Here is a 23,826-nt window from a genome sequence, read left to right on the forward strand (position 1 = left end):
TTTTTAGGCAGCTTCTCTGTTAATGGGTGGGGTTGTGTTCCTGCCTTGCTAGTTGCTTGGCATAGGGTTACCAGCACTGTAGTTTGCTGGTCGTTGACTGAAGCTGGGTGCTGGTGTTGAGATGGAGATCTCTGGGAGATTTTCGCTGCTTGATATTATGTGGAGCTGGGTGGTCTCTTGTGGACCCGTGTCCTGACGTTGGCTCTCCCACTTCAGAGGCACAGCACTGACTCCTGGCTGCAGCACCAAGAGCCTTTCATCTACCCGGCTCAGAATAAAAGGGAGAAAAAGTAGAAAGAAAGAATTAGTAGAAGAAAGAAAGAGAGAGAGAAAGAAAGGAAGGAAGGAAGGAAGAAAGAAAGGAGGGAGAGAGGGAGGAATGAAAGAAAAAGGAAGAGTGAATGGAAGAAGGGAGGGAGGAAGGAAAGAAAGAAAGACGGGAGGGAGAAAGGAAAGAAAAAGAAAGAGTGAAAGGAAGAAGGGAGGGAGAGAGGGAAGAAGGAAAGAAAGAGAGAAAGAAGGAAAGGAGGGGCGGAGGGAGGCAGGGAGGAAGGGAAGGTAGGAAAAAAAGAAAGAGCAGGTAAAGTAAAATAGAATAAAGTATGAAATATAGTAGCGTTATTAAAATTAAAAAGTAAATATTAAAAAAAAACGGAACGATAGAACCCTGGGACATATGGTGGAAGCAAAGCTATACAGAGAGAATCTTACACAGAAGATTACACATACACATTCACAAAAAGAGAGCAGGGGGAAAAATCAAAAATCTTGCTCTCCAAGTCCACCTCCTCAATTTGGGATACTTCGTTGTAAAAAGAGGAAAAGGGCGAGAAGTCTGAAATCTTGCTAAGTGCACCTCCTTAATTTGGGATAATTCGTTGTAAAAAGAGGAAAAGGGGGGAAAGTCTTAAATCTTGTCCTCAAAGTCCACTTCCTCAATTTGGGATGATTCGCTGTCCATTCATGCACTCCACAGACAGCAGGGCACATCAAATGGACCGTGGAGCTTTAATCCGCTGCCTCCGAGGCTGCACAGAGAGATTTCCCTGTCTCTGCTCTCACAGCTCCCGGGTCTCAGCCTTGGACCTGGCCCCGCCTCTGCGCGTAGGTCGCCGGAGGGCGTCCGTTCTTCGCTCAGACAGGACGGGTTTAAAGGAGCTGCTGATGCGGGGGCTCTGGCTCACTCAGGCAGAGGGGAGGGAGGGGCGCGCAGAGTGGGGCGGGCCTGCGGTGGCAGAGGCTGGCGTGACGTTGCAGCAGCCCGTGGCGCTCCGTGCGCTTTCCCGGGAAAGCCGTCCCCGGGTCTCGGGACCCCGGCAGTGGCGGGGTGCACAGGCTCCCCGGAAGGTGGGGCGGACAGTGACCCGTACTCGCACACAGGCCCCGCGGCGGCGGCAGCAGCAGGCGCCCCAGCGTCCCACGCCCGTCTCTGGGGTCCGTGCCTTTAGCCGCGGCTCGCGCCCGTCTCCGGCGCTTCCCCAAGCAGCCCTCTTAATGCCCTCTCCTCGCTCACCAGGCAACAAAAGGGAAGAAAAAGCCTCTTGCCTCTTCGGCAGCTCCAGACCCTTTCCCCGGACTCCCTCCGGGCTAGCCGTGGTGCACTAACCCCTTCAGGCTCTCTTCCTGCCGCCAGCCCCAGTCCTCTCCCTGCGCTCCGACTGAAAGCCAATACCCGAGCCTCAGCTCCCAGCCCCGCCTGCCCCGGCGGCCGAGCAGACAAGCCTCTCGGGCTGGTGTGTGCCTGAGGGCATCGGTCCTCTGTGCCGGAATCTCTCCACTTTGCCCTCCGCACCCCTGTGGCTGTGCTCTCCTCCGCGGCTCCGAAGCTCCCCCCTCCGCCACCCGCAGTCTCCGCCCGCGAAGGGCCTTGTAGTGTGTGGAAACCTTTCCTCCTTCACGGCTCCCTCCCACTGGTGCAGGTCCCGTCCCTATCCTTTTGTCTCTGTTTATTCTTTTTCCTTTTGCCCTACCCAGGTATGTGGGGAGTTTCTTGCCTTTTGGGGGGTCTGAGGTCTTCTGTCAGCGTTCAGTAGGTGTTCTGTAGGAGTTCCACGTGTAGATGAATTTCTGATGTATCTGTGGGGAGGAAGGTGATCGCGTCTTACTCTTCCGCCATCTTCCCAGGGTCCGGAAGTTCCCTTCTATTCCTGATTTATTGAGTGTTTTTATCATGAAAAGATGTTCTGTCACCTGCTTTTTCTGCATTAATTGCAATGATCATGTGGTTTTTTTCCCTTTGTTCTATTGATATGGTGTATTACATTCATTGATTTTCTTATGTTGAACCACTCTTGTATACTTAGGATAAATCTTGCTTAGTCATGGTATATAATCCTTTCAGTGTGCTGTTGTATTTGGTTTGCTAGTAGTTGAGAATTTTTGCATCTATATTTGTAAGGGACATTGGCCTGTTACAGTTTTCTTTCTTTCTTTCTTTTTTACAACTTTATTGGAATATAATTGCTTCACAATGGTGTATTAGTCTCTGTTTTATAACAAAGTGAATCAGTCATACATATACATCTGTTCCCATATCCCTTCACTCTTGCGTCTCCCTCCCTCCCACCCTCCCTATCCCACCCCTCCAGGCAGTCACAAAGCACCAAGCTGATCTTCCTGTGCTATGCGGCTGCTTCCAACTAGCTATCTACCTTACATTTAGTAGTGTATATATGTCCATGCCACTCTCCCTCACTTTGTCACAGCTTACCCTTCCGCTCCCCATATCCTCAAGTCCATTCTCAAGTAGGTCTGTGTCTTTATTCCTGTTTTACCCCTAGGTTCTTCATGACATTTTTTTTCTTAAATTCCATATATATGTGTTAGCATACAGTATTTGTCTTTCTCTTTCTGACTTACTTCACTCTGTATGACAGACTCTAGGTCTATCCACCTCATTATAAATAGCTCAATTTCATTTCTTTTTATGGCTGAGTAATATTCCATTGTATATATGTGCCACATCTTCTTTATCCATTCATCCGATGATGGACACTTAGGTTGTTTCCATCTCTGGGCTATTGTAAATAGAGCTGCAGTGAACATTTTGGTACATGACTCTTTTTGAATTATGGTTTTCTCAGGGTATATGCCCAGTAGTGGGATTGCTGGGTCATATGGTAGTTGTATTTGTAGTTGTTTAAGGAACCTCCATACTGTTCTCCATAGTGGCTGTACCAATTCACATTCCCACCAGCAGTGCAAGAGTGTTCCCTTTTCTCCACACCCTCTCCAGCATTTATTGTTTCTAGATTTCTTGATGATGGGCATTCTGACTGGTGTGAGCTGATATCTCATTGTAGTTTTGATTTGCATTTCTCTAATGATTAATGATGTTGAGCATTCTTTCATGTGTTTGTTGGCAGTCTGTATATCTTCTTTGGAGAAATGTCTATTTAGGTCTTCTGCCCATTTTTGGATTGGGTTGTTTGTTTTTTTGCTATTGAGCTGCATGAGCTGCTTATAAATTTTGGAGATTAATCCTTTGTCAGTTGCTTCATTTGCAAATATTTTCTCCCATTTTGAGGGTTGTCCTTTGGTCTTGTTTATGGTTTCTTTTGCTGTGCAAAAGCTTTGAAGTTTCATTAGGTCCTATTTGTTTATTTTTGTTTTTATTTCCATTTCTCTAGGAGGTGGGTCCAAAAGGATCTTGCTGAGATGTATATGTATGACTCATTCACTTTGTTATAAAGCAGAAACTAAAAAAAAAAAAAAAGTTGCGTATGCAGTACATCAACATTTACGTAAAGAGTGGACCTAAAACTAACCTGAGGTTACCCTAAACTATTAGCGTATGATATAGAAGCGTAAATGAAAAAATAAAAAAAACGCAGCAAGGAAAAAAAAAAAAGGATCTTGCTGTGATTTATGTCATAGAGTGTTCTGCCTATGTTTTCCTCTAAGAGTTTGATAGTTTCTGGCCTTACATTTAGGTCTTTAATCCATTTTGAGCTTATTTTTGTGTATGGCGTTAGGGAATGATCTAATCTCATACTTTTACATGTACCTGTCCAGTTTTCCCAGCAGCACTTATTGAAGAGGCTGTCCTTTCTCCACTGTATATTCCTGCCTCCTTTATCAAAGATAAGGTGACCATATGTGCGTGGGTTTATCTCTGGGCTTTCTATCCTGTTCCATTGATCTATCTTTCTGTTTTTGTGCCAGTACCATACTGTCTTGATTACTGTAGCTTTGTAGTATAGTCTGAAGTCAGGGAGCATGATTCCTCCAGCTGCATTTTTCGTTCTCAAGATTGCTTTTGCTATTCGGAGTCTTTTGTGTTTCCATACAAATTGAGAAATTTATTGTTCTAGTTCTGTGAAAAATGCCAGTGGTAATTTGATAGGGATTGCCTTGAATCTGTAGATTGCTTTGGGTAGTAGAGTCAGTTTCACAATGTTGATTCTTCCAATCCAGGAACATGGTATATCACTCCATCTATTTGTATCATCTTTAATTTCTTTCATCAGTGTTTTATAATTTTCTGCATACAGGTCTTTTGTCTCCTTAGGTAGGTTTATTCCTAGATATTTTATTCTTTTTGTTGCAATGGTAAATGGGAGTGTTTTCTTGATTTCACTTTCAGGTTTTTCATCATTAGTGTACAGGAATGCCAGAGATTTCTATGCATTAATTTTGTATCCTGCTACTTTACCAAATTCATTGATTAGCTCTAGTAGTTTTCTGGTAGCATCTTTAGGATTCTCTCTGTATAGTATCATGTCATCTGCAAACAGTGACAGCTTTACTTCTTGTTTTCCCATTTGGATTCCTTTTATTTCCTTTTCTTCTCTGAGTGCTGTGGCTAAAACTTCCAAAACTATGTTGAATAAGAGTGGTGAGAGTGGGCAACCTTGTCTTGTTCCTGCTCTTGGTGGAAATGGTTTCAGTTTTTCACCATTGAGGACGATGTTGGCTGTGGGTTTGTCATATATGGCCTTTATTATGTTGAGGAAAGTTCCCTCTATGCCTACTTTCTGCAGGGTTTTTATCATAAATGGGTGTTGAATTTTGTCGAAAGCTTTCTCTGCATCTACTGAGATGATTATATGGTGTTTCTCCTTCAATTTGTTAATATGGTGTATCACGTTGATTGATTTGCATATATTGAAGAATCCTTGCACTCCTGGAATAAACCCCACTTGATCATGGTGTATGATCCTTTCAATGTGCTGTTGGATTCTGTTTCCTAGTATATTGTTGAGGATTTTTGCATCTATGTTCATCAGTGATATTGGCCTGTAGTTTTCTTTCTTTGTGACATCTTTGTCTGGTTTTGGTATCAGGGTGATGGTGGTCTCATAGAATGAGTTTGGGAGTGTTTCTCCCTCTGCTATATGTTGGAAGAGTTTGAGAAGGATAGGTGTTAGCTCTTCTCTAAATATTTGATAGAATTCACCTGTGAAGCCATCTGGTCCTGGGCTTTTGTTTGTTGGAAGATTTTTAATCACAGTTTCAATTTCAGAGCTTGTGATTGGTCTATTCATATTTTCTATTTCTTCCTGATTCAGTCTTGGCAGGTTGTGCATTTCTAAGAATTTGTCCATTTCTTCCAGGTTGTCCATTTTATTGGCATAGAGTTGCTTGTAGTAACCTCTCATGATCTTTTGTATTTTCTGCAGTGTCAGTTGTTACTTCTCCTTTTTCATTTCTAATTCTATTGATTTGAGTCTTCTCCCCTTTTTTCTTGATGAGTCTGGCTAATGGTTTATCAATTTTGTTTATCTTCTCAAAGAACCAGCTTTTAGTTTTATTGATCTTTGCTATCGTTTCCTTTATTTCTTTTTCATTTATTTCTGATCTGATTTTTATGAATTCTATCCTTCTGCTAACTTTGGGGGTTTTTTGTTCTTCTTTCTCTAATTGCTTTAGGTGCAAGGTCAGGTTGTTTACTCAAGATGTTTCCTGTTTCTTAAGGTTGGATTGTATTGCTATAAACTTCCCTCTTAGAACCGCTTTTGCTGCATCCCATAGATTTTGGGTCGTCATGTCTCCATGTCATTTGTTTCTAGGTATTTTTTGGTTTCCTCTTTGATTTCTTCAGTGATCACTTCGTTATTAAGTAGTGTATTGTTTAGCCTCCATGTGTTTGTATGTTTTACAGGTCTTTTCCTGTAATTAATATTTAGACTCACAGCACTGTGGTCGGAAAAGATACTTGATACAATTGCAATTTTCTTAAATTTACCAAGGCTTGATTTGTGACCCAAGATGTGACCTATCCTGGAGATTGTTCCATGAGCATTTGAGAAAAATGTGTATTCTGTTGTTTTTGGATGGAATGTCCTATAAATATCAATTAAGTCCATCTTGTTTAATGTATCATTTAAAGCTTGTGTTTCTTTATTTTCATTTTGGATGATCTGTCCATTGGTGAACGTGGGGTGTTAAAGTCCCCTACTATGAATGTGTTACTGTTGATTTCCCCTTTTATGGCTGTTAGTATTTGCCTTATGTATTGAGGTCCTCCTATGTTGGGTGCATAAATATTTACAATTGTTATATCTTCTTCTAGGATTGATTCCTTGATCATTATGTAGTGTCTTTCTTTGTCTCTTGTAAAGTCTTTATTTTAAAGTCTATTTTGTCTGATATGAGAATTGCTACTCCAGCTTTCTTTTGGTTTCCATTTGCATGGAATATCTTTTTCCATCCCCTTACTTTCAATCTGTATGTGTCTCTAGGTCTCAAGTGGGTCTCTTGTAGACAGGATATATATAGGTCTTGTTTTTGTATCCATTCAGCCAATCTGTGTCTTTTGGTGGGTGCATTTGGTCCATTTACATTTAAGGTAATTATCGATATGTATATTCCTATTCCCATTTTCTTAATTGTTTTGGGTTCATTCTTGTAGGTCTTTTCCTTCTCCTGTGTTTCTTGCCTAGAGAAGTTCCTTTAGCATTTGTTGTAAAGCTGGTTTGGTGGTGCTGAACTCTCTCAGCTTTTGCTTGTCTGTAAAGGTTTTAATTTCTCCATCAAATCTGAATGAGATCCTTGCTGGGTAGAGTAATCTTGGTTGCAGGTTTTTCTCCTTCATCACTTTAATTATGTCCTGCCAGTCCCTTCTGGCTTGTAGAGTTTCTGCTGAAAGATCAGCTGTTAACCTTATGGGGATTCCCTTGTGTGTTATTTGTTGTTTTTCCCTTGTTGCTTTTAATATGTTTTCTTTGTGTTTAATTTTTGACAGTTTGATTAATATGTGACTTGGTGTATTTCTCCTTGGGTTTATTCTGTATGGGACTCTCTGTGCCTCCTGGACTTGATTAACTATTTCCTTTTCCATATTAGGGAAGTTTTCAGCTATAATCTCTTCAAATATTTTCTCAGTCCCTTTCTTTTTCTCTTCTTCTTCTGGAACCCCTATAATTCGAATGTTGGTGCATTTAATGTTGTCCCAGAGGTCTCTGAGACTGTCCTCTGTTCTTTTCATTCTTTTTTCTTTATTTTGCTCTGCATCAGTTATTTCCACTATTTTATATTTCACCTCACTTATCCGTTCTTCTGCCTCAGTTATTCTGCTATTGTTCCCATCTAGAGTATTTTTAGTTTCATTTATTGTGTTGTTCATCGTTGCTTGTTTCATCTTTAGTTCTTCTAGGTCCTTGTTAAATGTTTCTTGTATTTTGTCTATTGTATTTCCAAGATATTGGATCATCTTTACTGTCATTATTCTGAATTCTTTTTCAGGTAGACTGCCTATTTCCTCTTTATTTGTTAGGTCTGGTGGGTGTTTATCTTGCTCCTTCATCTGCTGTGTGTTTTTCTGTCTTCTCATTTTGCTTATCTTACTGTGTTTGGGGTCTCCTTTTTGCAGGCTGCAGGTTCGTAGTTCTCGTTGTTTTTGGTGTCTGTCCCCATTGGCTAAGGTTGGTTCAGTGGGTTGTGTAGGCTTCCTGGTGGAGGGGACTAGTGCCTGTGTTCTGGTGGATGAGGCTGCATCTTGTCTTTCTGGTGGGCAGGTCCACGTCTGGTGGTGTGTTTTGGGGTGTCTGTGGACTTATTATGGTTTTAGGCAGCCTCTCTGCTAATGGGTGTGGTTGTGTACCTGTCTTGCTAGTTGTTTGGCATAGGGTGTCCAGCACTGTAGCTTGCTGGTCGTTGAGTGAAGCTGGGTGCTGGTGTTGAGATGGAGATCTCTGGGAGATTTTTGCCATTTGATATTATGTGGAGCTGGGAGGTCTCTTGTGGACCAGTTTTCTGAAGTTGGCTCTCCCACCTCAGAGGTACAGCAGTAACTCCTGGCTGTAGCACCAAGAGCCTTTCATCTACCCGGCTCAGAATAAAAGGGAGAAAAATTAGAAATAAGAATTAGTAGTAGTAGTAGAATAAGAAGAAGAAGGATGGAGAAGGGAGAGTGGGAGGGGGAGGAGGAAAGGTAGAAAAAAAAGAGAGAAGATAAAGCAAAATAGAATAAAGTATGATAAAATATTATAAGGTTAGTAAAATAAAAAATAATTATTAAAAAAAAACGGACAGATAGAACCCTGGGACAAATGGTGGAAGCAAAGCTATACAGACAGAATCTCACACAGAAGCATACACATACACATTCACAAAAAGAGGAAAAGGGGAAAAAATCATAAATCTTGTTCTCAAAGTCTACCTCCTCAATTTGGGATGATTTGTTGTCTATTCAAGTATTCCACAGACGCAGGGTACATCAAGTTGTTTGTGGAGCTTTCATCCGCTGCTTCTGAGGCTGCTGGGAGAGATTTCCCTTTCTCTTCTTTATTCTCACAGCTCCGGGGTCTCATCTTTGGATTTGGCCCCGCCTCTGCATGTAGATCGCCGGAGGGCATCTGTTCTTTGCTCAGACAGGACGGGGTTAAAGGAGCAGCCGCTTCAGGGACTGTGGCTCACTCAGGCCCGGGGGAGGGAGGGGTACGGAGTCTGGGGCGAGCCTGCGGCGGCAGAGGCCGGCGTGACGTTGCACTAGCCCGAGGCGTGCCATGTGCTCTCCTGGGGAATCCGTCCCTGGATCCCAGGACCCTGGCAGTGGCGGGCTGCACAGACTCCCTGGAAAGGGGGTGTGGACAGTGACCTGCGCTCGCATACAAGCCTTTTGGCAGCGGCAGCAGCAGCCCCAGTGTCCCATGCCCATCTTTGGGGTCCACGCTTTTAGCCATGGCTCGCTCCTGTCTCTGGAGCTCCTTTAAGCAGCGCTCTTAATCCCCTCTCCTCGCGCACCAGGAAACAAAGAGGGAAGAAAAAGTCTCTTGCCTCTTCGGCAGGTCCAGAGTTTTTCCCGGACTCCCTCCCAGCCATCCGTGGTGTACTAACCCCTTCAGGCTGTGTTCACGCCGCCAACCCCGGTCCTCTCCCTGCGCTCCGACCGAAGCCCAAGCCTCAGCTCCCAGCCCCGCCTGCCCCGGAGGCCGAGCAGACAAGCCTCTCGGGTTGGTGAGTGCCGGTTGGCACCGATCCTCTGTGCGGGAACCTCTCCGCTTTGCCCTCTGCACCACTGTGGCTGTGCTCTTCTCCGCTACTTCGAAGCTTTCCCCCCTCTGCCACCCGCAGTCTCCGCCCGCGAAGGGGCTTCCTAGTGTGTGGAAACCTTTCCTCCTTCACGGCTCCCTCTCACTGGTGCAGGTCCCGTCCCTATCCTTTTGTCTCTGTTTATTCTTTTTTCTTTTGCCCTATCCAGATATGTGGGGAGTTTCTTGCCTTTTGGGAGGTCTGAGGTCTTCTGCCAGCGTTCAGTAGGTGTTCTGTAGGAGTTGTTCCACGTGTAGATGAATTTCTGGTGTATCTGTGGGGAGGAAGGTGATCTCTGCGTCTTACTCTTCCACCATCTTCCTTGGGCTCCCTCTGTTACAGTTTTCTTGTATCATTGTCTGGCTTTGGCATCAGGGTGATAATAGCTTCATAAAATGAGTTAGGAAATATTCCTTCCTTTTCTATTTGTTGGGGAGTTTGAGAAGGATTGGTGTTCATTTTTCTTTTATATTTGATAGAATTTACCAGCGAAACCATCTGGTCCTAGACTTTTCTTTGTGGAGAGATTATTTGTTATAGGTCTGTTGAGATTTTTTATTCTTTCAGTCAGTTTAGGTAATTTTTGTGTTTATAGGAATTTTGTCCATTTCATCCAGATTATCTAATTTGTTGGTGTGCTGTTAACAGTATTTTAAAATCTTTTTTATTTCTGTAAGGTCAGTAGTAATGTCCCATTTTCATTTTTGATTTTAGTTATTTGCATCTTCCTTTTTCTTTGTCATTCTATCCAGAGGAACAATTTTGTTGATCTTTTCAGAGAACCGACTTTTGGTCTCATTGATGTTATTCTTTAAAAATGTTTTTTTTGTCTGTCTCCTCTGTAGTCTTAGTTTTTCCTTCCTTCTGCAAGCATTGGCTTAGTTTGCTCTCCTTTGTTTAGTTCCTTAAGGTGTAAAGTTAGATTATTGATTTGAGATCTTTCCTTTTTAACATAGGTTCTTGCTATAAATTTTCCTCTGAGCATTACTTTCACTGGAGTTGTGTTAGCATGTTGTGTTTTTGTTTTCATTCATCTGTAACTATTTTCTAACTTCTCTTGTGATGTCTTCATTAAACCATTGGTTGTTTGAAAGTGTGTTATATAATTCCACATACTTATGAATTTTCCAGTTTTTCTTCTGTTATCAATTTCTAACTTCATTCCCTTGTGGTTGAAGAAGATGCTTTGCATGATCTCAGTCTTTTAAAATTTATTGAGCTTTGTTTTGTGGCCTACCACGTGGTCTGGCCTGGAGAATGCTTCATGTCCACTTGAGAAGAATGTGTGTTCTGCTGTTGGTTAGAGTTTTCTATATTTGTCTTACATTTTGTTCAAGACCTGTATTTCCTTATTTATCTTCTATCTAGTTACTGGGATAGTGAAATCCTCAACTATATTAGAGAATTGTCTGTTTCTGTGTTCCATTATGTCAGTTTTTGCTTCCTATGTTTTGTGGCTTGGGTGCAACATACATATATATGTATAATTATTATATCTTCTTGGTGGATTAACTCTTTGTTGCCAGCTTTGGAAGCCTGCAAAACAGTCTTTGTTTTGATGTTGTTGACAGTTAAAAATGCTGACAAATATTTTAATTTTACATTTTGTTGCTCTGCTAAAAGTCTTGTGTTCTGCTCTCTAACATACAGAGAAAAGAAATTGTCCTATTAGAAGGAGCATTTAATAGTGGTTGTCATAAATTAATTGCTTTAATGGCAATTTTCTTTCTTGATCAGATGCAAGTTGAAGCTACAGCAGAAAACGATGTCTCTATGGTCTTGGGTCAACCGGCCCTGTGAACTGAGTAAGTTCACCAACCCTCTCTTTGAAGCCAACAATCTTGTCATCTGGCCTTCGGTTGCTCCACAGAGTCTTCAGCTGTGGGAGGGTAAGCCACACATCCTTTGCAAACCTTTTATTAATATAGTCTAGGATGTTCTCTTGACTGCCTGTGGGTACATGAGTACATGGATATTGCTGTTTATATCAGATATTTTCTCAAGATAAGAAGGTACATTACTTTTTTTTATTGTGACAAAAACACAAAATTTACCAACTTAACCATCTTTGAGTGTGCAATTCAGTATGGTTAAGTATATCATGTTGCTGTGAAACAGGTCTCCAGAACTTTTCATCTTGTAAATCTAAAACTCTGTACCCACAATCAACTTCTCAGTGCCCCTCTCCAGCCCCAGGCAACCACCCTTCTGCTTTCTGTCTCTGGATTTGACTATGCCAGGTACCTCATATAAGTGGAACCATACAGTATTTGTCCTTTTGTGACTGGCTTATTTCACTTAGCATAATTAATGTGCTCAAGGCTCATCCATGTGGTAGCATGGGACAGGATCTCCTTCCTCTTTAAGGCTGAGTAATTTTCCGTTGCGTGTGTGCATGACGTTTTGTTTATCCATCTGTCAGTGGGCACTTGGGTTGCCTCCACATTTTGGCACATAGGCGTGCAAACATCTCTTTGAGGCCCTGCTTTCCATTCTTTGGGGTATGTACCCAGAAGTGGAATTGCTGGATCATGTGGTAATTCTACGTTCAGTATTTTGAGGAACAGTAATTCTGTTTTCCGTAATGACTGCATCATGTTACAACCCCACCAGCAATGAACAAGGGTTCCAGTTTCTCCACATCTTCATCAATGCTTGTTATTTTCTGCTTTTTCCCCCCTTTGATAGGCCATCCTAATGGGTGTGAGGAAAAGTACATTACTTTTTGCGTAGAAAAGTGATAGGTGGTTGGGACAGGAATAAACTGTAAGCTCCTAGGAGATGGTTTCTGTTTGCTTTATTAAGTAGTCATTAGGTAGATTGTTCTGTTGAAGGCTGTTGAAGGGGTAATGAACTAGTCATTCTAGTAAGATTCCATAAAACGTACATAAATGCCATCCATCAGTGCAGTAATACAGATATCCTGTTTGTGTGGAACAGTAATCCAGGCTTAATTTTCATGTCTATTCTAAAGAACGTGTTTACCTGCATTAATTTTTCAGATTCTTGAAGCTTATCTCCTTAAATACTAAAGCTTGTTTTTTAAAAAATAACCAAAACCTATCTAAAACATATTATCCATTCATTAAACAAAGACTATAAAATACCATTTAATTTCTTTTTAACCAATTTGAAGGTAGTAAGTACATTTTTATTCATCTTTATATTAAACAATATAAGGCATACACACAGGAATGATAGCTGTTTGGTAAATTGAAGTACTATAAATGTCAGTTAGTATACTGTGTTCTAATACATTATGCTCTCAAGGGCAATTCTTGTGTGGAAACTGCCCGTTGTGTTTAAAAGGGTCTCAGGTTGCTTTGCTTCCTTGTTTTGAGACCGAGCCTGTTTCTGTCACCTCTCCGGCCATCAGTTCTCACGGCTTGTTCCGCTAGGCATAGCTGTCATTAGCTGCTTCCTCCCCCTCAGTTTATTCTTCTAATCTTATCAGTCGAGGCGTCACCTAGTTAGAATTGTAGGAAAGTGGCCTCAGTCTCCAGGGTCTCTGAGTCTGAGCTTTAGTGCTTTGGGGATTTGGGGCTGCTCAGAACTTCTCCTTGCTTATTGAGTGTTTAGATAGTCACAGATGCAGGACAGGTGATCTCTTAAATGAGAGATTACAGCTGTACTACTTGTTTAAGACTTCTGGGACAATTTACCTAAAAGCCACTGTCATGTTTAATAACTGAAACAAGAATCTAGTTAGTTGGGAGGAAAGCCAAAATTGGGAGTCTGATGGCCTAAAGGACGATTTAACCTGTTTTTACCAAACCTCATTGACAGTTTAGGGATTATGTGATAGAAGAAAATTTTTTTGTTATATGAATGGGTTCCTCCTACACCATTAAGAAAGGGGTTTCTCTGTATGTTTAGTACCTCCTCAACTTAGAACTGGAAGAAATCCTATGTTAGGTAAAATATTCTCATGGTAAGTATATGGACTGTATAATGACACTACTCGGGCCTTAAAGTGTCTCTCTACTGTTTATAATTACATTGTAGTCATCGTAGTCAACCATTAATATTAAGTAATTCCTGTATTGAAGAACAGGATTTTAAAAATAAGCTCATTTAATAGAAAAATCAACACAGGTCAGTCTTTAGTCTGTTTCTATCTTCTCCTTCTATCTAGCATTTGGACACATTACAGAAGGACTCTCTAGGGTGCATGGCAGTTTGGTTTATGGAAAGTATTCTAATGTAAAGTATTCTAATCATAAAACCTTTGTGAACTTGCCAGCTGCTGACTTGTTGCAGCCTGGAAGGTGTTTGTGCCTCCTGACTTGAGTATCTTTAAGCCATTACTTTGGGCTGATATCATTAACGTACATCTGTGTAGAGGAGAAAATGTCTTTTACTCCATAATAAAAGGATAAATATTGTTATTTGGGGAAAGAAGCAGTTGCCTACAGAATTGGAAGACTGTCTCCTAAGTAACAGAGAGGGAGAGAGAGTGCTGAAGTTTAGGCTCTTAAATAACAGTCTGTGTAGTTCTGCTTTTGTGTAACTGCCACTTTTACAGTGAAAGTGATTTCACACATGTAGGTCTTACAGGTCTGGATAAAGTTCTGTAATTGTTTAAAGAAAGAAAAGATTTGTATTGTGAAACTATAAAATTTATCCCATTGTAAATGATCAGTTTGTATTCCTGAATGTATCGGAGAACAGGATTTTGATCTACTTCATAACTTTGTGGGGTTTTTGAAGAATTAATGAGCATGTACATAGTGACTGCTCTTCTTTTTATTTTTTATTTTTTATATAGCAGGTACTTATTAGTCATCCATTTTACACACATCAGTGTAGACATGTCAGTCCCAATCTCCCAATTCATTCCACCCCCACCCCACCCCTGCTGCTTTCCCCCCTTGGTGTCCATACGTTTCTTCTCTACATCTGTGTCTCAATTTCTGCCCTGCAAACCAGTTCATCTGTACCATTTTTCTAGGTTCCACATATATGCGTTAATATATGGTATTTCATTTTCTCTTTCTGACTTACTTCACTCTGTATGACAGTCTCTAGATCCATACACGTCTCAACAAATGACTCAGTTTCGTTCCTTTATATGGCTGAGTAATATTCCATTGTATATATGTACCACATCTTCTTTATCTGTTCATCTGCTGATGGGCATTTAGGTTGCTTCCATGACCTGGCTATTGTAAATAGTGCTGCAGTGAACAGTGGGGTGCATGTGTCTTTTTGAATTATGGTTTTCTCTGCATATATGCCCAGTAGTGGGATTGCTGGGTCATATGGTAATTCTACTTTTAGTTTTTTAAGGAACCTCCATACTGTTCTCCATAGTGGCTGTATCAATTTATATTCCCACCAACAGTGCAAGAGGCTTCCCTTTTCTCCACACCCTCTCCAGCATTTGTTGTTTGTAGATTTTCTGACGATACCCATTCTGACCGCTGTAAAGTGATACCTCATTGTAGTTTTGATTTGCATTTCTCTAATAATTAGTGATGTTGAGCAGTTTTTCATGTGCTTCTTGGCCATCTGTACATCTTCTCCGGAGAAATGTCTATTTAGGTCTTCTGCCCTTTTGAGTGGGTTGTTTGTTTTTTTGCTATTGAGCTGCATGAGCTGTTTATATATTTTGGAGATTAATCCTTTGTCCATTGATTCATTTGCAAATATTTTCTCCCATTCTGAGGGTTGTCTTTTCAACTTCTTTGTAGTTTCCTTTGCTGTGCAAAAGCTTTTAAGTTTCATTAGGTCCCATTTGTTTATTTTTGTTTTTATTTCCATTACTCTAGGAGGTGGATCAAAAAAGGTCTTGCTGTGGTTTTTGTCAGAGAGTGTTCTTCCTATTTTTTCCTCTGTAGTGTCCAGTTTTATAGTGTCCAGTCTTACATTTAGGTCTCTAATCCATATTGAGTTTATTTTAGTGTATGGTGTTAGTGAGTGTTCTAATTTCATTATTTTACATGTAGCTGTCCAGTTTTCCCAGCACCACTTATTGAAGAGACTGTCTTTGCTCCATTGTATATCCTTGTCTCCTCTGTCATAGATGAGTTGACCATAGGTGCATGGGTTTACCTCTGGGCTTTCTATCCTGTTCCATTGATCTATATTTCTGTTTTTCTACCAGTACCATACTGTCTTGATTACTGTAGCTTTGTAGTGTAGTCTGAAGTCAGGGAGTCTGATTCCTCTAGGTCCATTTTTTTCCCTCAAGACTGCTTTGGCTATTAGGGGTCTTTTGTGTTTCCATACAAATTTTAATATTTTTTTGTTCTAATTCTGTAAAAAATGCCATTGGTAATTTGATAGGGATTGCATTGAATCTGTAGATTGCTTTGGGTGGTAGAGTCATTTTCACAATGTTGATTCTTCCAGTCTAAGAACATGGTATACATCTCCATCTGTTTATATCATCTTTAATTTCTTTTTCATCAGCGTCTTATAGTTTTCTGCATACAGGTCTTTTGTCTCCCTTGGTAGGTTTATTCCTAGGTATGTTTTTCTTTTTGTTGGAGTGGTAAATGGGAGTGTTTCCTTAATTTCTCTTTCAGAGTGTTCATCATTAGTGTATAGGAATGCAAGAGATTTCTGTGCATTAATTTTGTATCCTGTAACTTTACCATATTCATTGATTAGCTCTAGTAGTTTTCTGGTAGCATCTTTAGGATTCTCTATGTATACTATCATGTCGTCTGCAAACAATGACAGTTTCACTTCTTCTTTTCTAATTTGTATTCCTTTTATTTCTTTTTTTTCTCTGATTGCTGTGGCTAGGACTTCCAAAACTATGTTCATAAGAGTGGTGAGAGTGGACATCCTTGTCTTGTTCATGATCTTAGAGGAAATGTTTTCAGTTTTTCACCATTGAGAATGATGTTTGCTGTGGGTTTGTTGTATATGGCCTTTATTATGTTGAGGTAGGTTCCCTCTATGCCCACTTTCTGGAGAGTTTTTATCATAAATTTGTGTTGAATTTTGTCAGAAGCTTTTTCTGCATCTATTGAGATGATCATATGGTTTTTCTTCTTCAGTTTGTTAATATGGTGTATCACATTGATTGATTTGCATGTATTGAAGAATCCTTGCATCCCTGGGATAAATCCCACTTGATCATGGTGTATGATCCTTTTAATGTGTTGCTGGATTCTGTTTGCTAGTATTTTGTTGAGGATTTTTGCATCTATATTCATCGGTGATATTGGTCTGTAATTTTCTTTTTTGTAGTATCTTTGTCTGGTTTTGGTATCAGGGTGATGGTGGCCTCATAGAATGAGTTCGGGAGTGTTCCTTCCTCTGTAATTTTTTGGAAGAGTTTGAGAAGGATGGGTGTTAGCTGTTCTCTAAATGTTTGATAGAATTCACCTGTGAAGCCATCTGGTCCTGGACTTCTGTTTGTTGGAAGATTTTTAATCACAGTTTCCATTTCATTACTTGTGATTGGTCTGTTCATGTTTTCTATTTCTTCCTGGTTCAGTCTTGGAAATTTATACCTTTCTAAGAATTTGTCCATTTCTTCCAGGTTGTCCATTTTATTGGCATAGTGTTCCTTGTAGTAGTCTCTTAGGATGCTTTGTATTTCTGTGGTGTCTGCTGTAACTTTTTGTTTTTCATCAATTTTGTTTATCTTGTAAAAGAACCAGCTTTTAGTTTCATTGATCTTTGCTACTGTTTTCTTTGTTTCTATTTCATTTATTTCTGCTCTGATCTTTATGATTTCTTTCCTTCTGCTAACTTTGGGTTTTGTTTGTTCTTTCTCTAGTTCCTTTAGGTGTAAGGTTAGATTTTTTACTTGAGATTTTTCTTGTTTCTTGAGGTAGGCTTTTATTACTATAAACTTCCCTCTTAGAACTGCTTTTGCTGCCTCACAGAGGTTTTGGATGGTCGTGTTCTCATTGTAATTTGTCTCTAGGTATGTTTTGATTTCTTCAGTGATCTCTTGGCTATTTAATAACGTATTGTTTAGCCTCCATGTGTTTGTGTTTTTTATGTTTTTTTCCCTGCAATTGATTTCTAATCTCATAGCATTGTGGTCAGAAAAGATGCTTGATATGATTTCAGTTTTCTTAAATTTACTGAGGCTTGATATGTGACCCAAGATGTGATCTTTCCTGGAGCACGTTCCATGTGCATGTGAGAAGAAAGTGTAATCTGTTGTTTTTGGATGGAATGTCCTATAAATATCAGTTAAATCTATCTAGTCTATTGTGTCATTTAAAGCTTGTGTTTCCTTTTTAATTTTCTGTTTGGATTATCTGTCCATTGGTGTAAGAGAGGTGTTAAAGTCCCCCACTATTATTGTGTTACTGTTAGTTTCCTCTTTTATAGCTGTAAGCAGTTGCCTTATGTATTGAGGTGCTCCTATGTTGGGTGCATATAGATTTATAATTGTTTTATCTTCTTCTTGGATAGATCCCTTGATCGTTATGTTGTGTCCTTCCTTGTCTCTTGTAACATTATTTTAAAGTCTATTTTGTCTGATATGAGTATTGCTACTCCAGCTTTCTTTTGATTTCCATTTGCACAGAATATCTTTTTCCATCCCCTTTCAGTCTTTGTGTGTCCCTAGGTCTGAAGTGGGTCTCTTGTAGACAGCATATATATGGGTCTTGTTCTTGTATCCGTTCAGCAAGCCTGTGTCTTTTGGTTGGAGCATTTAATCCATTCACATTTAAGGTAATTATCGATATATATGTTCCTATTACCATTTTCTTAATTGTTATGGGTTTGTTTTTGTAGGTTCTTTTCTTCTCTTGTGTTTCCCTCTTAGGGAAGTTCCATTAGCATTTGTTGTAGAGGTGGTTTGGTGGTGCTGAATTCTCTTAGCTTTTGCTTGCCTGTAAAGCTTTTGCTTGTCTGTAAAGGTTTTTAATTTCTCCATCAAATCTGAATGAGATCCTTGCTGGGTAGAGTAATCTTGGTTGCAGGTTTTTCTCCTTCATCACTTTAAATGTGTACTGCCACTCCCTTCTGGCTTGCAGAGTTTCTGCTGAGAAATCAGCTGTTAACCTTATAGAGGTTCCCTCACAGTGACTTCTTGAATACTGTATTCAGTTGTACTCTTTCAGTACCTCAAGATTGTTGTATATTTTGGAGTATAATAAAACACAGATGTGAATTCTGAAAAAATGAGAAGGATTATAATGCATGGAGTTATATATTAACCACAATTATAATGCTAATCCATTGTGTGTATCTTTTTCCCTTCTCTTTTCCTTTCGTGGATTCAATAGGTATTTTTCTGCGTTGGAACAGATCTTCCAAGTATTTGGATGAAGCATATGAAGAAATGGTTAACATCATTGAATATAACAAGGAATTACAAGCAAAAGTAAATATCCTTAGGCGGCAGTTGGCAGAACTGGAGACTGAGGATGGGATGCAGGAGAGCCCCTGAATTCCAGATCCCCTGCAGCCCTCAGAGGACAGTCCGGACTGGTATGCCATCTCTCTCTCCCTTGCCCTTCAGTTCACTTTCACACAGTAGCCTTAAGCTTAAGGCTTTAGATATGAGAACCTTCTAATATAATGGACTCCTCAAAATTTTATGAATGGAACTTACTATAATTATTCATGTTTCATGTGGCCTGTTAGGCCTCTTCACTTTGGGAGCAGGAAGGAGGTGCTAGTCATTTTATTTTACATGAAACAAGTGACCTATTTAATGCCATATGTGTTTTACGCCATTTCACCCTAAGCTTTTCTCTGCATCCACTTTCCAGACCAGTCAAGGATATGATTAATCTCTTAGGGAATATCTGTTAGTTTAAAAAAAAGGATCAGACTTTGAAGCACTCCAAATATAGAAATATTTTTCAAACCTGAAATGGTTGGTAAACGAAGAATTTTGTGTTTAACATGCCATTTCCAATATCTTTGCCACATAAAAACACCATTCTCTTTAAAATAGTTTTGGACTGACAGCTGAATTCATCCTCATTCTGATTTGTCAAGAAAACAAAAGCTGAATAGTTATTCAAGGTAAATTATTTTTACAAGGGCAACAGGTATAGTCCTCTGATATTTACATTAAGAAGAAGTAAATTTATTGTAACAGACACTAAAATATGTGCAATATAGAAATAAAGTAGGAATTTGTTACTGATAAGGTATCTTTAGTGTTGAATTGGTTTTTTAGGGTTTTGACACAGATGTTAAATGTGTGTCAAATGCTGGATGTAATGTTAAACCATCATTTAGAATAGATGTTAATTTGTTATGATTAAGCTACAAATACGGTTTCCTTAAACCAGAGATGCACCGCCCTTGTCTGAAGTTCTTACTGCACTGGTTTATGTACAGATATGTGTGTTTTATTGTGTTTTGTTTTATTTTTAAATATTCTAAGAGTTCACTAATACTAAGGTTAAAATTTTCTTACTGTCTTGAGCCTTTTGAACATTTATCTTGACTCTGCTGATTTGTCCATTATATGTTAGGCAAATAATAATTTAAGTGGAGGTGAAAGTTTATGAACGTGATGCAGCTATGTTTTAAACTTCAGAAGCCAATTTGAAATGTTTCAGTGTTACAGAAACAATGACGACTGTATTTATGTGCTATGCTGGTTTATGCCTGCAATTCTAAAAGTTTGTGGTTTGGTGCTTTCCTTATACATTTTTGTTTTGTGGCACAGGTCATTTTAACAGATACTGTCAATTCTAGTTTTCCTTTAAAAGGATAGTTGAAGGGCAATCTTTAATACCGTTTCTATCCCATCTATATGTAACCATTTCATTGTAAAACACACCAAAACTGAACCCTGCTTTAGGGCTATGTATTGAGTTAAAATTTTAATTCTTCAAAATCGACTGTAGCAAAATCTATAGCCACATTCAGAAACCTTAGAAAGTGGCAAATACTTTCTATCTCCAGTTGCCCAAACTTTTTTTTTTCTGTTTCCTTAGACTTGTAGCAAAAGGCTAGACAGCAATCCACAGTTAGAGCTCTCTTTTGGTAAATTTGTCTGCTTTCTCCTCTAAGCCCAGTTTTATTCGTGACCTGTTTTGTTGGCTATAGTTATGAATCTTGGGGCATTAAAGCCCTCACATAAAGGCTAATAAGGCAAGGAGCAAAGAAGATATACTTTCTTGCTGTAGATATCTGTGTGTTGTGTGAAATGTCTATTAATTTTTTAAAAGAGGAAACACCCTAGCATTTTATGGATCCTCAAAATTGAAGAAGGAGCCTTTTTCTGCTCAGTTAATGGACCCATAAGAAAAACCATTTAGAGATTTTCTTTTAGTGATTCTTTAGAAGTGACTCTCACTGGTAATATTAATTGGCCATAAGGCTTCTGTGGGTGGAAACTTTGGAGGGATTTTTTATTAGCTTTGGTCATGGAGAAATTGTATGCCATCAACTTATACCTGTCTTCCTGATGAACATTTTACATGTGAGCCAGAGTACAATAATAGCATAGTGTTTCAATTTCTTTTTCTTTCTCTTATTGAGACAGCAATCATAAGCTGTTTGGACAAGTTTGTGTTTTAGTGTTAATTTATAATTAGGGATTGTCCAAACCTCAGTTCTGTTTACAGGGTGTAAAAACAAACTTTGGTATCAATGCAATTTCAAAGGGGTCATCTAATAAGACAGATACTAAGGTTTCCCCAAACCTGAGAACTCTGTCAAAGACAAGTGCTTTATCAATATAATTTGAAGAGGGTTTTTAGTAATACTATTAAATTACTCATCCCTTGGATGAAAAGAATAATTACAGTGGGTATACTTATGAGAAGCTACTTATTAAAGGTTAAGTTTGGAGAATTGTCTTTGGTAAATATGGCTTTAAAAACTTTAATGAAGAGAATGATGGCCGAATTAGTGAGTATGCAGATTACCCCATTACAAGCCAATAATAAAATGAGATATAATCAAGTTAGTGTACATTATTGTGAAGGTTGGTATACATTTTTGGAATGCAAAAAAGTAAGCCCCACAAAGAATATTTTTAAAATATTGCTACAGTACAAGGATGCTTAGATTTAAATTAATACTTTTTCAAAAATCAGAAGAACATAGTTTGTTGGTTATATAAAAATGCTGAAACTTTTTGGGTGGTCTAAGACTTTTCAGTAGTTTGAAATTTTTCATTTTCATTTTATTAAATGGGAAGAAAACAAGCAGAAATTATAAAACCTTATAGGTTTAAGACACCTATAAATTTGTTTTATTTCTAAGAAAAATTAGGCCTTTGAAGCAAGTTTTTAAAGTGATTTTTGGGAAAACTTTGGAAGACAATAGATAGTCATTTAAGATCCGTATGGAGAATTTTAAAACTTTTCTTTGAATTCTAAAGCCTGATTTTGTAGAGGTGATGTGTCACTGCTTTTCATTTTAAAGGATGAAAATTTAGTGAGATTTTAGTCTTTGATTCAGTCAGCATTTATGTTAAATAAAAAAGTCAATATCATGGAAAAGATTTGACCGGTAATTGTTTCTTGAAGTGAAAAACGGGGAACATTTTGCTACATTTAAAAATAATCTGCTTAAAGATGTAACTCTTAAAGTTATCTGGTTTCAAGATTAGCTGTTTTAATTATCAGTTTTAACTAAGTCATCAGGTTCACTTACTATCAGACCTTAACCTGAGACACAGTTTTGGTATTTACCCATATCCAGATTTAATGAATTAAAACATGAGTCTATTAGGAGCACTCTTTATCAGAGAGGTATTTCCTGGACAAAAAATGGGCAATATTTAGAACAGTTAGTCCCCTGGTTCTGGAAGCTTTGAAATTTATGAGAATGAAGTCATTCATTCAGTACCTCTGATACAGGTTTACTCTATACCTCAGGACAACACAGATTAATTATTTCTTATTCTTTAACATGGCTCAGATCTTCCCCCTCCAGAGCTGGTACAATAAGTTATTATAGTAGTATTTTTGTGTAATTCACTATCTTAACAAAAAACAGTAGAAGACTGGTTTCTACATTAATATTTATTCTCAGATGGTATGAAATGCTAATTTTTGTTTTCTTGAATAAAACGACTTATGCCTTCACTCAGTCCTTATAATCTACTGTCCACAGCATTTTCTTCCTTTAAACCAAAAGCCAAGAAGAGACCTTCTGAAACTCTAGGGCTAGGTTTTAGAAAGTCTGAACTTGTAATCTAAGTTCCCTTTAAAATAAACTAATGTCCTATTTTTGAACTACAGTGCAGAACTGTAGTTTCTGCTTAATTAATGAAAAATAATGGGGCTCACTGCGGACACTACATTGTCGTGGAAAATACTTCACGATGAGAGCTTACTGTCTTCTAGGGCCGTTCTGTTTATCTGTGAGTATACAGATTAAATATATTTGTGATTTGTAATAAAAACAAGTTGTGCAACACTGCCTGTGTCTGTCTGCCCAAGACATTTGCTTCACTTTTTCAAATGCATGTATGTTTGGAGAGGTGGATTATTCTACACAAATACACCCTGAGTTCTGCTTTTTAGAATCCTTATAGATCTATTATCATCTACACTGAAAGTGTTGTATTTGCACAACTTAGTTATTTTAAAAAATAAATTTAAAAAAAGAGTATGTATTTCTTCAGTAGCCATGTATTTCAACTGTACTCTTGATATATTTGAATGTGACTCCTGGATTTAAGTGCACTATTATTCGTGTCTTACACAATAAAACTGCACTGTATGCCAAATGTGTCTGTAATGTATGCTTTGCTAAAACCTCAGAGTGCTATAATGTACAGGTTTCTACATGATGAACCTGTCAGCATATAGGGGAAATCCTGAACTTCTGTTAAGTCTGTGTAACATTTTAATATTATTTGTAATGTTCCCATAAGTGGTAAGTTCACTTATGTCCTAAGACTGGAATCATTTATCTTGAGTTGGCTGCTTTGTCATGCTTGGTTTACTGAATCAAACAAACGTGTGGAACATGGTACTGTTATCTTAGTATGTAAGATTTATGTGTCATGTTCTCCCTCTGCCTCAGAGGACTGTTGCACAGATGCTAGTGTTAAATATCTATAGACAATGGTAATAAACTTTGAATACATTCAAATGCAGTAAATTAAATCTATAGGCTGACTTTTTTTCAAATATTTGTGAAGATTTTGGCAGTGTCTTGATTAAAATTGCTATATATATATTTGGACCTTATAGTTTGAAAAAATTCAGATCTGCAAAAAAGTTGCAAAATAGTACAGTGATATTCCTTAAATATTCAATCTAGGTGAACAGTATAACATTTTTCACATTTGCTTTAACACCCTTGAGTGTGTGTGTGTGTGTATGTATGATTGCTGTTATTTTGCTGCAACATTTGAGGGTAAGCTGCAGACATGACCTTTCCACCTAAATATTTTCTACCTATATCTCCCAAGAATTAGGAGTATATATTACACGTACTATT

The 23,826-nt window shown here is 38.7% G+C and overlaps 1 protein-coding gene across 1 annotated transcript in view; it reads left to right on the plus strand.

Moving 5' to 3' along the window:
• The window catches only part of MTMR9 (myotubularin related protein 9), a 96,677-nt gene extending 73,202 nt beyond the window's left edge, over positions 1-23,475 (plus strand). The window contains exons 9-10 of the mRNA XM_082620303.1: positions 11,212-11,363; positions 18,684-23,475. Of these exons, the coding sequence (XP_082476429.1) occupies positions 11,212-11,363; positions 18,684-18,847 (316 nt within the window). The 3' untranslated portion in view covers positions 18,848-23,475. The remainder of the gene's footprint in view (positions 1-11,211; positions 11,364-18,683) is intronic.
• The last annotated feature ends 351 nt before the right edge of the window (positions 23,476-23,826 follow it).

This window comes from Mesoplodon mirus (assembly GCF_964341445.2).
Source record: "Mesoplodon mirus genome assembly, chromosome: 1".
Taxonomy (NCBI): Eukaryota; Metazoa; Chordata; class Mammalia; order Artiodactyla; family Ziphiidae; genus Mesoplodon; species Mesoplodon mirus.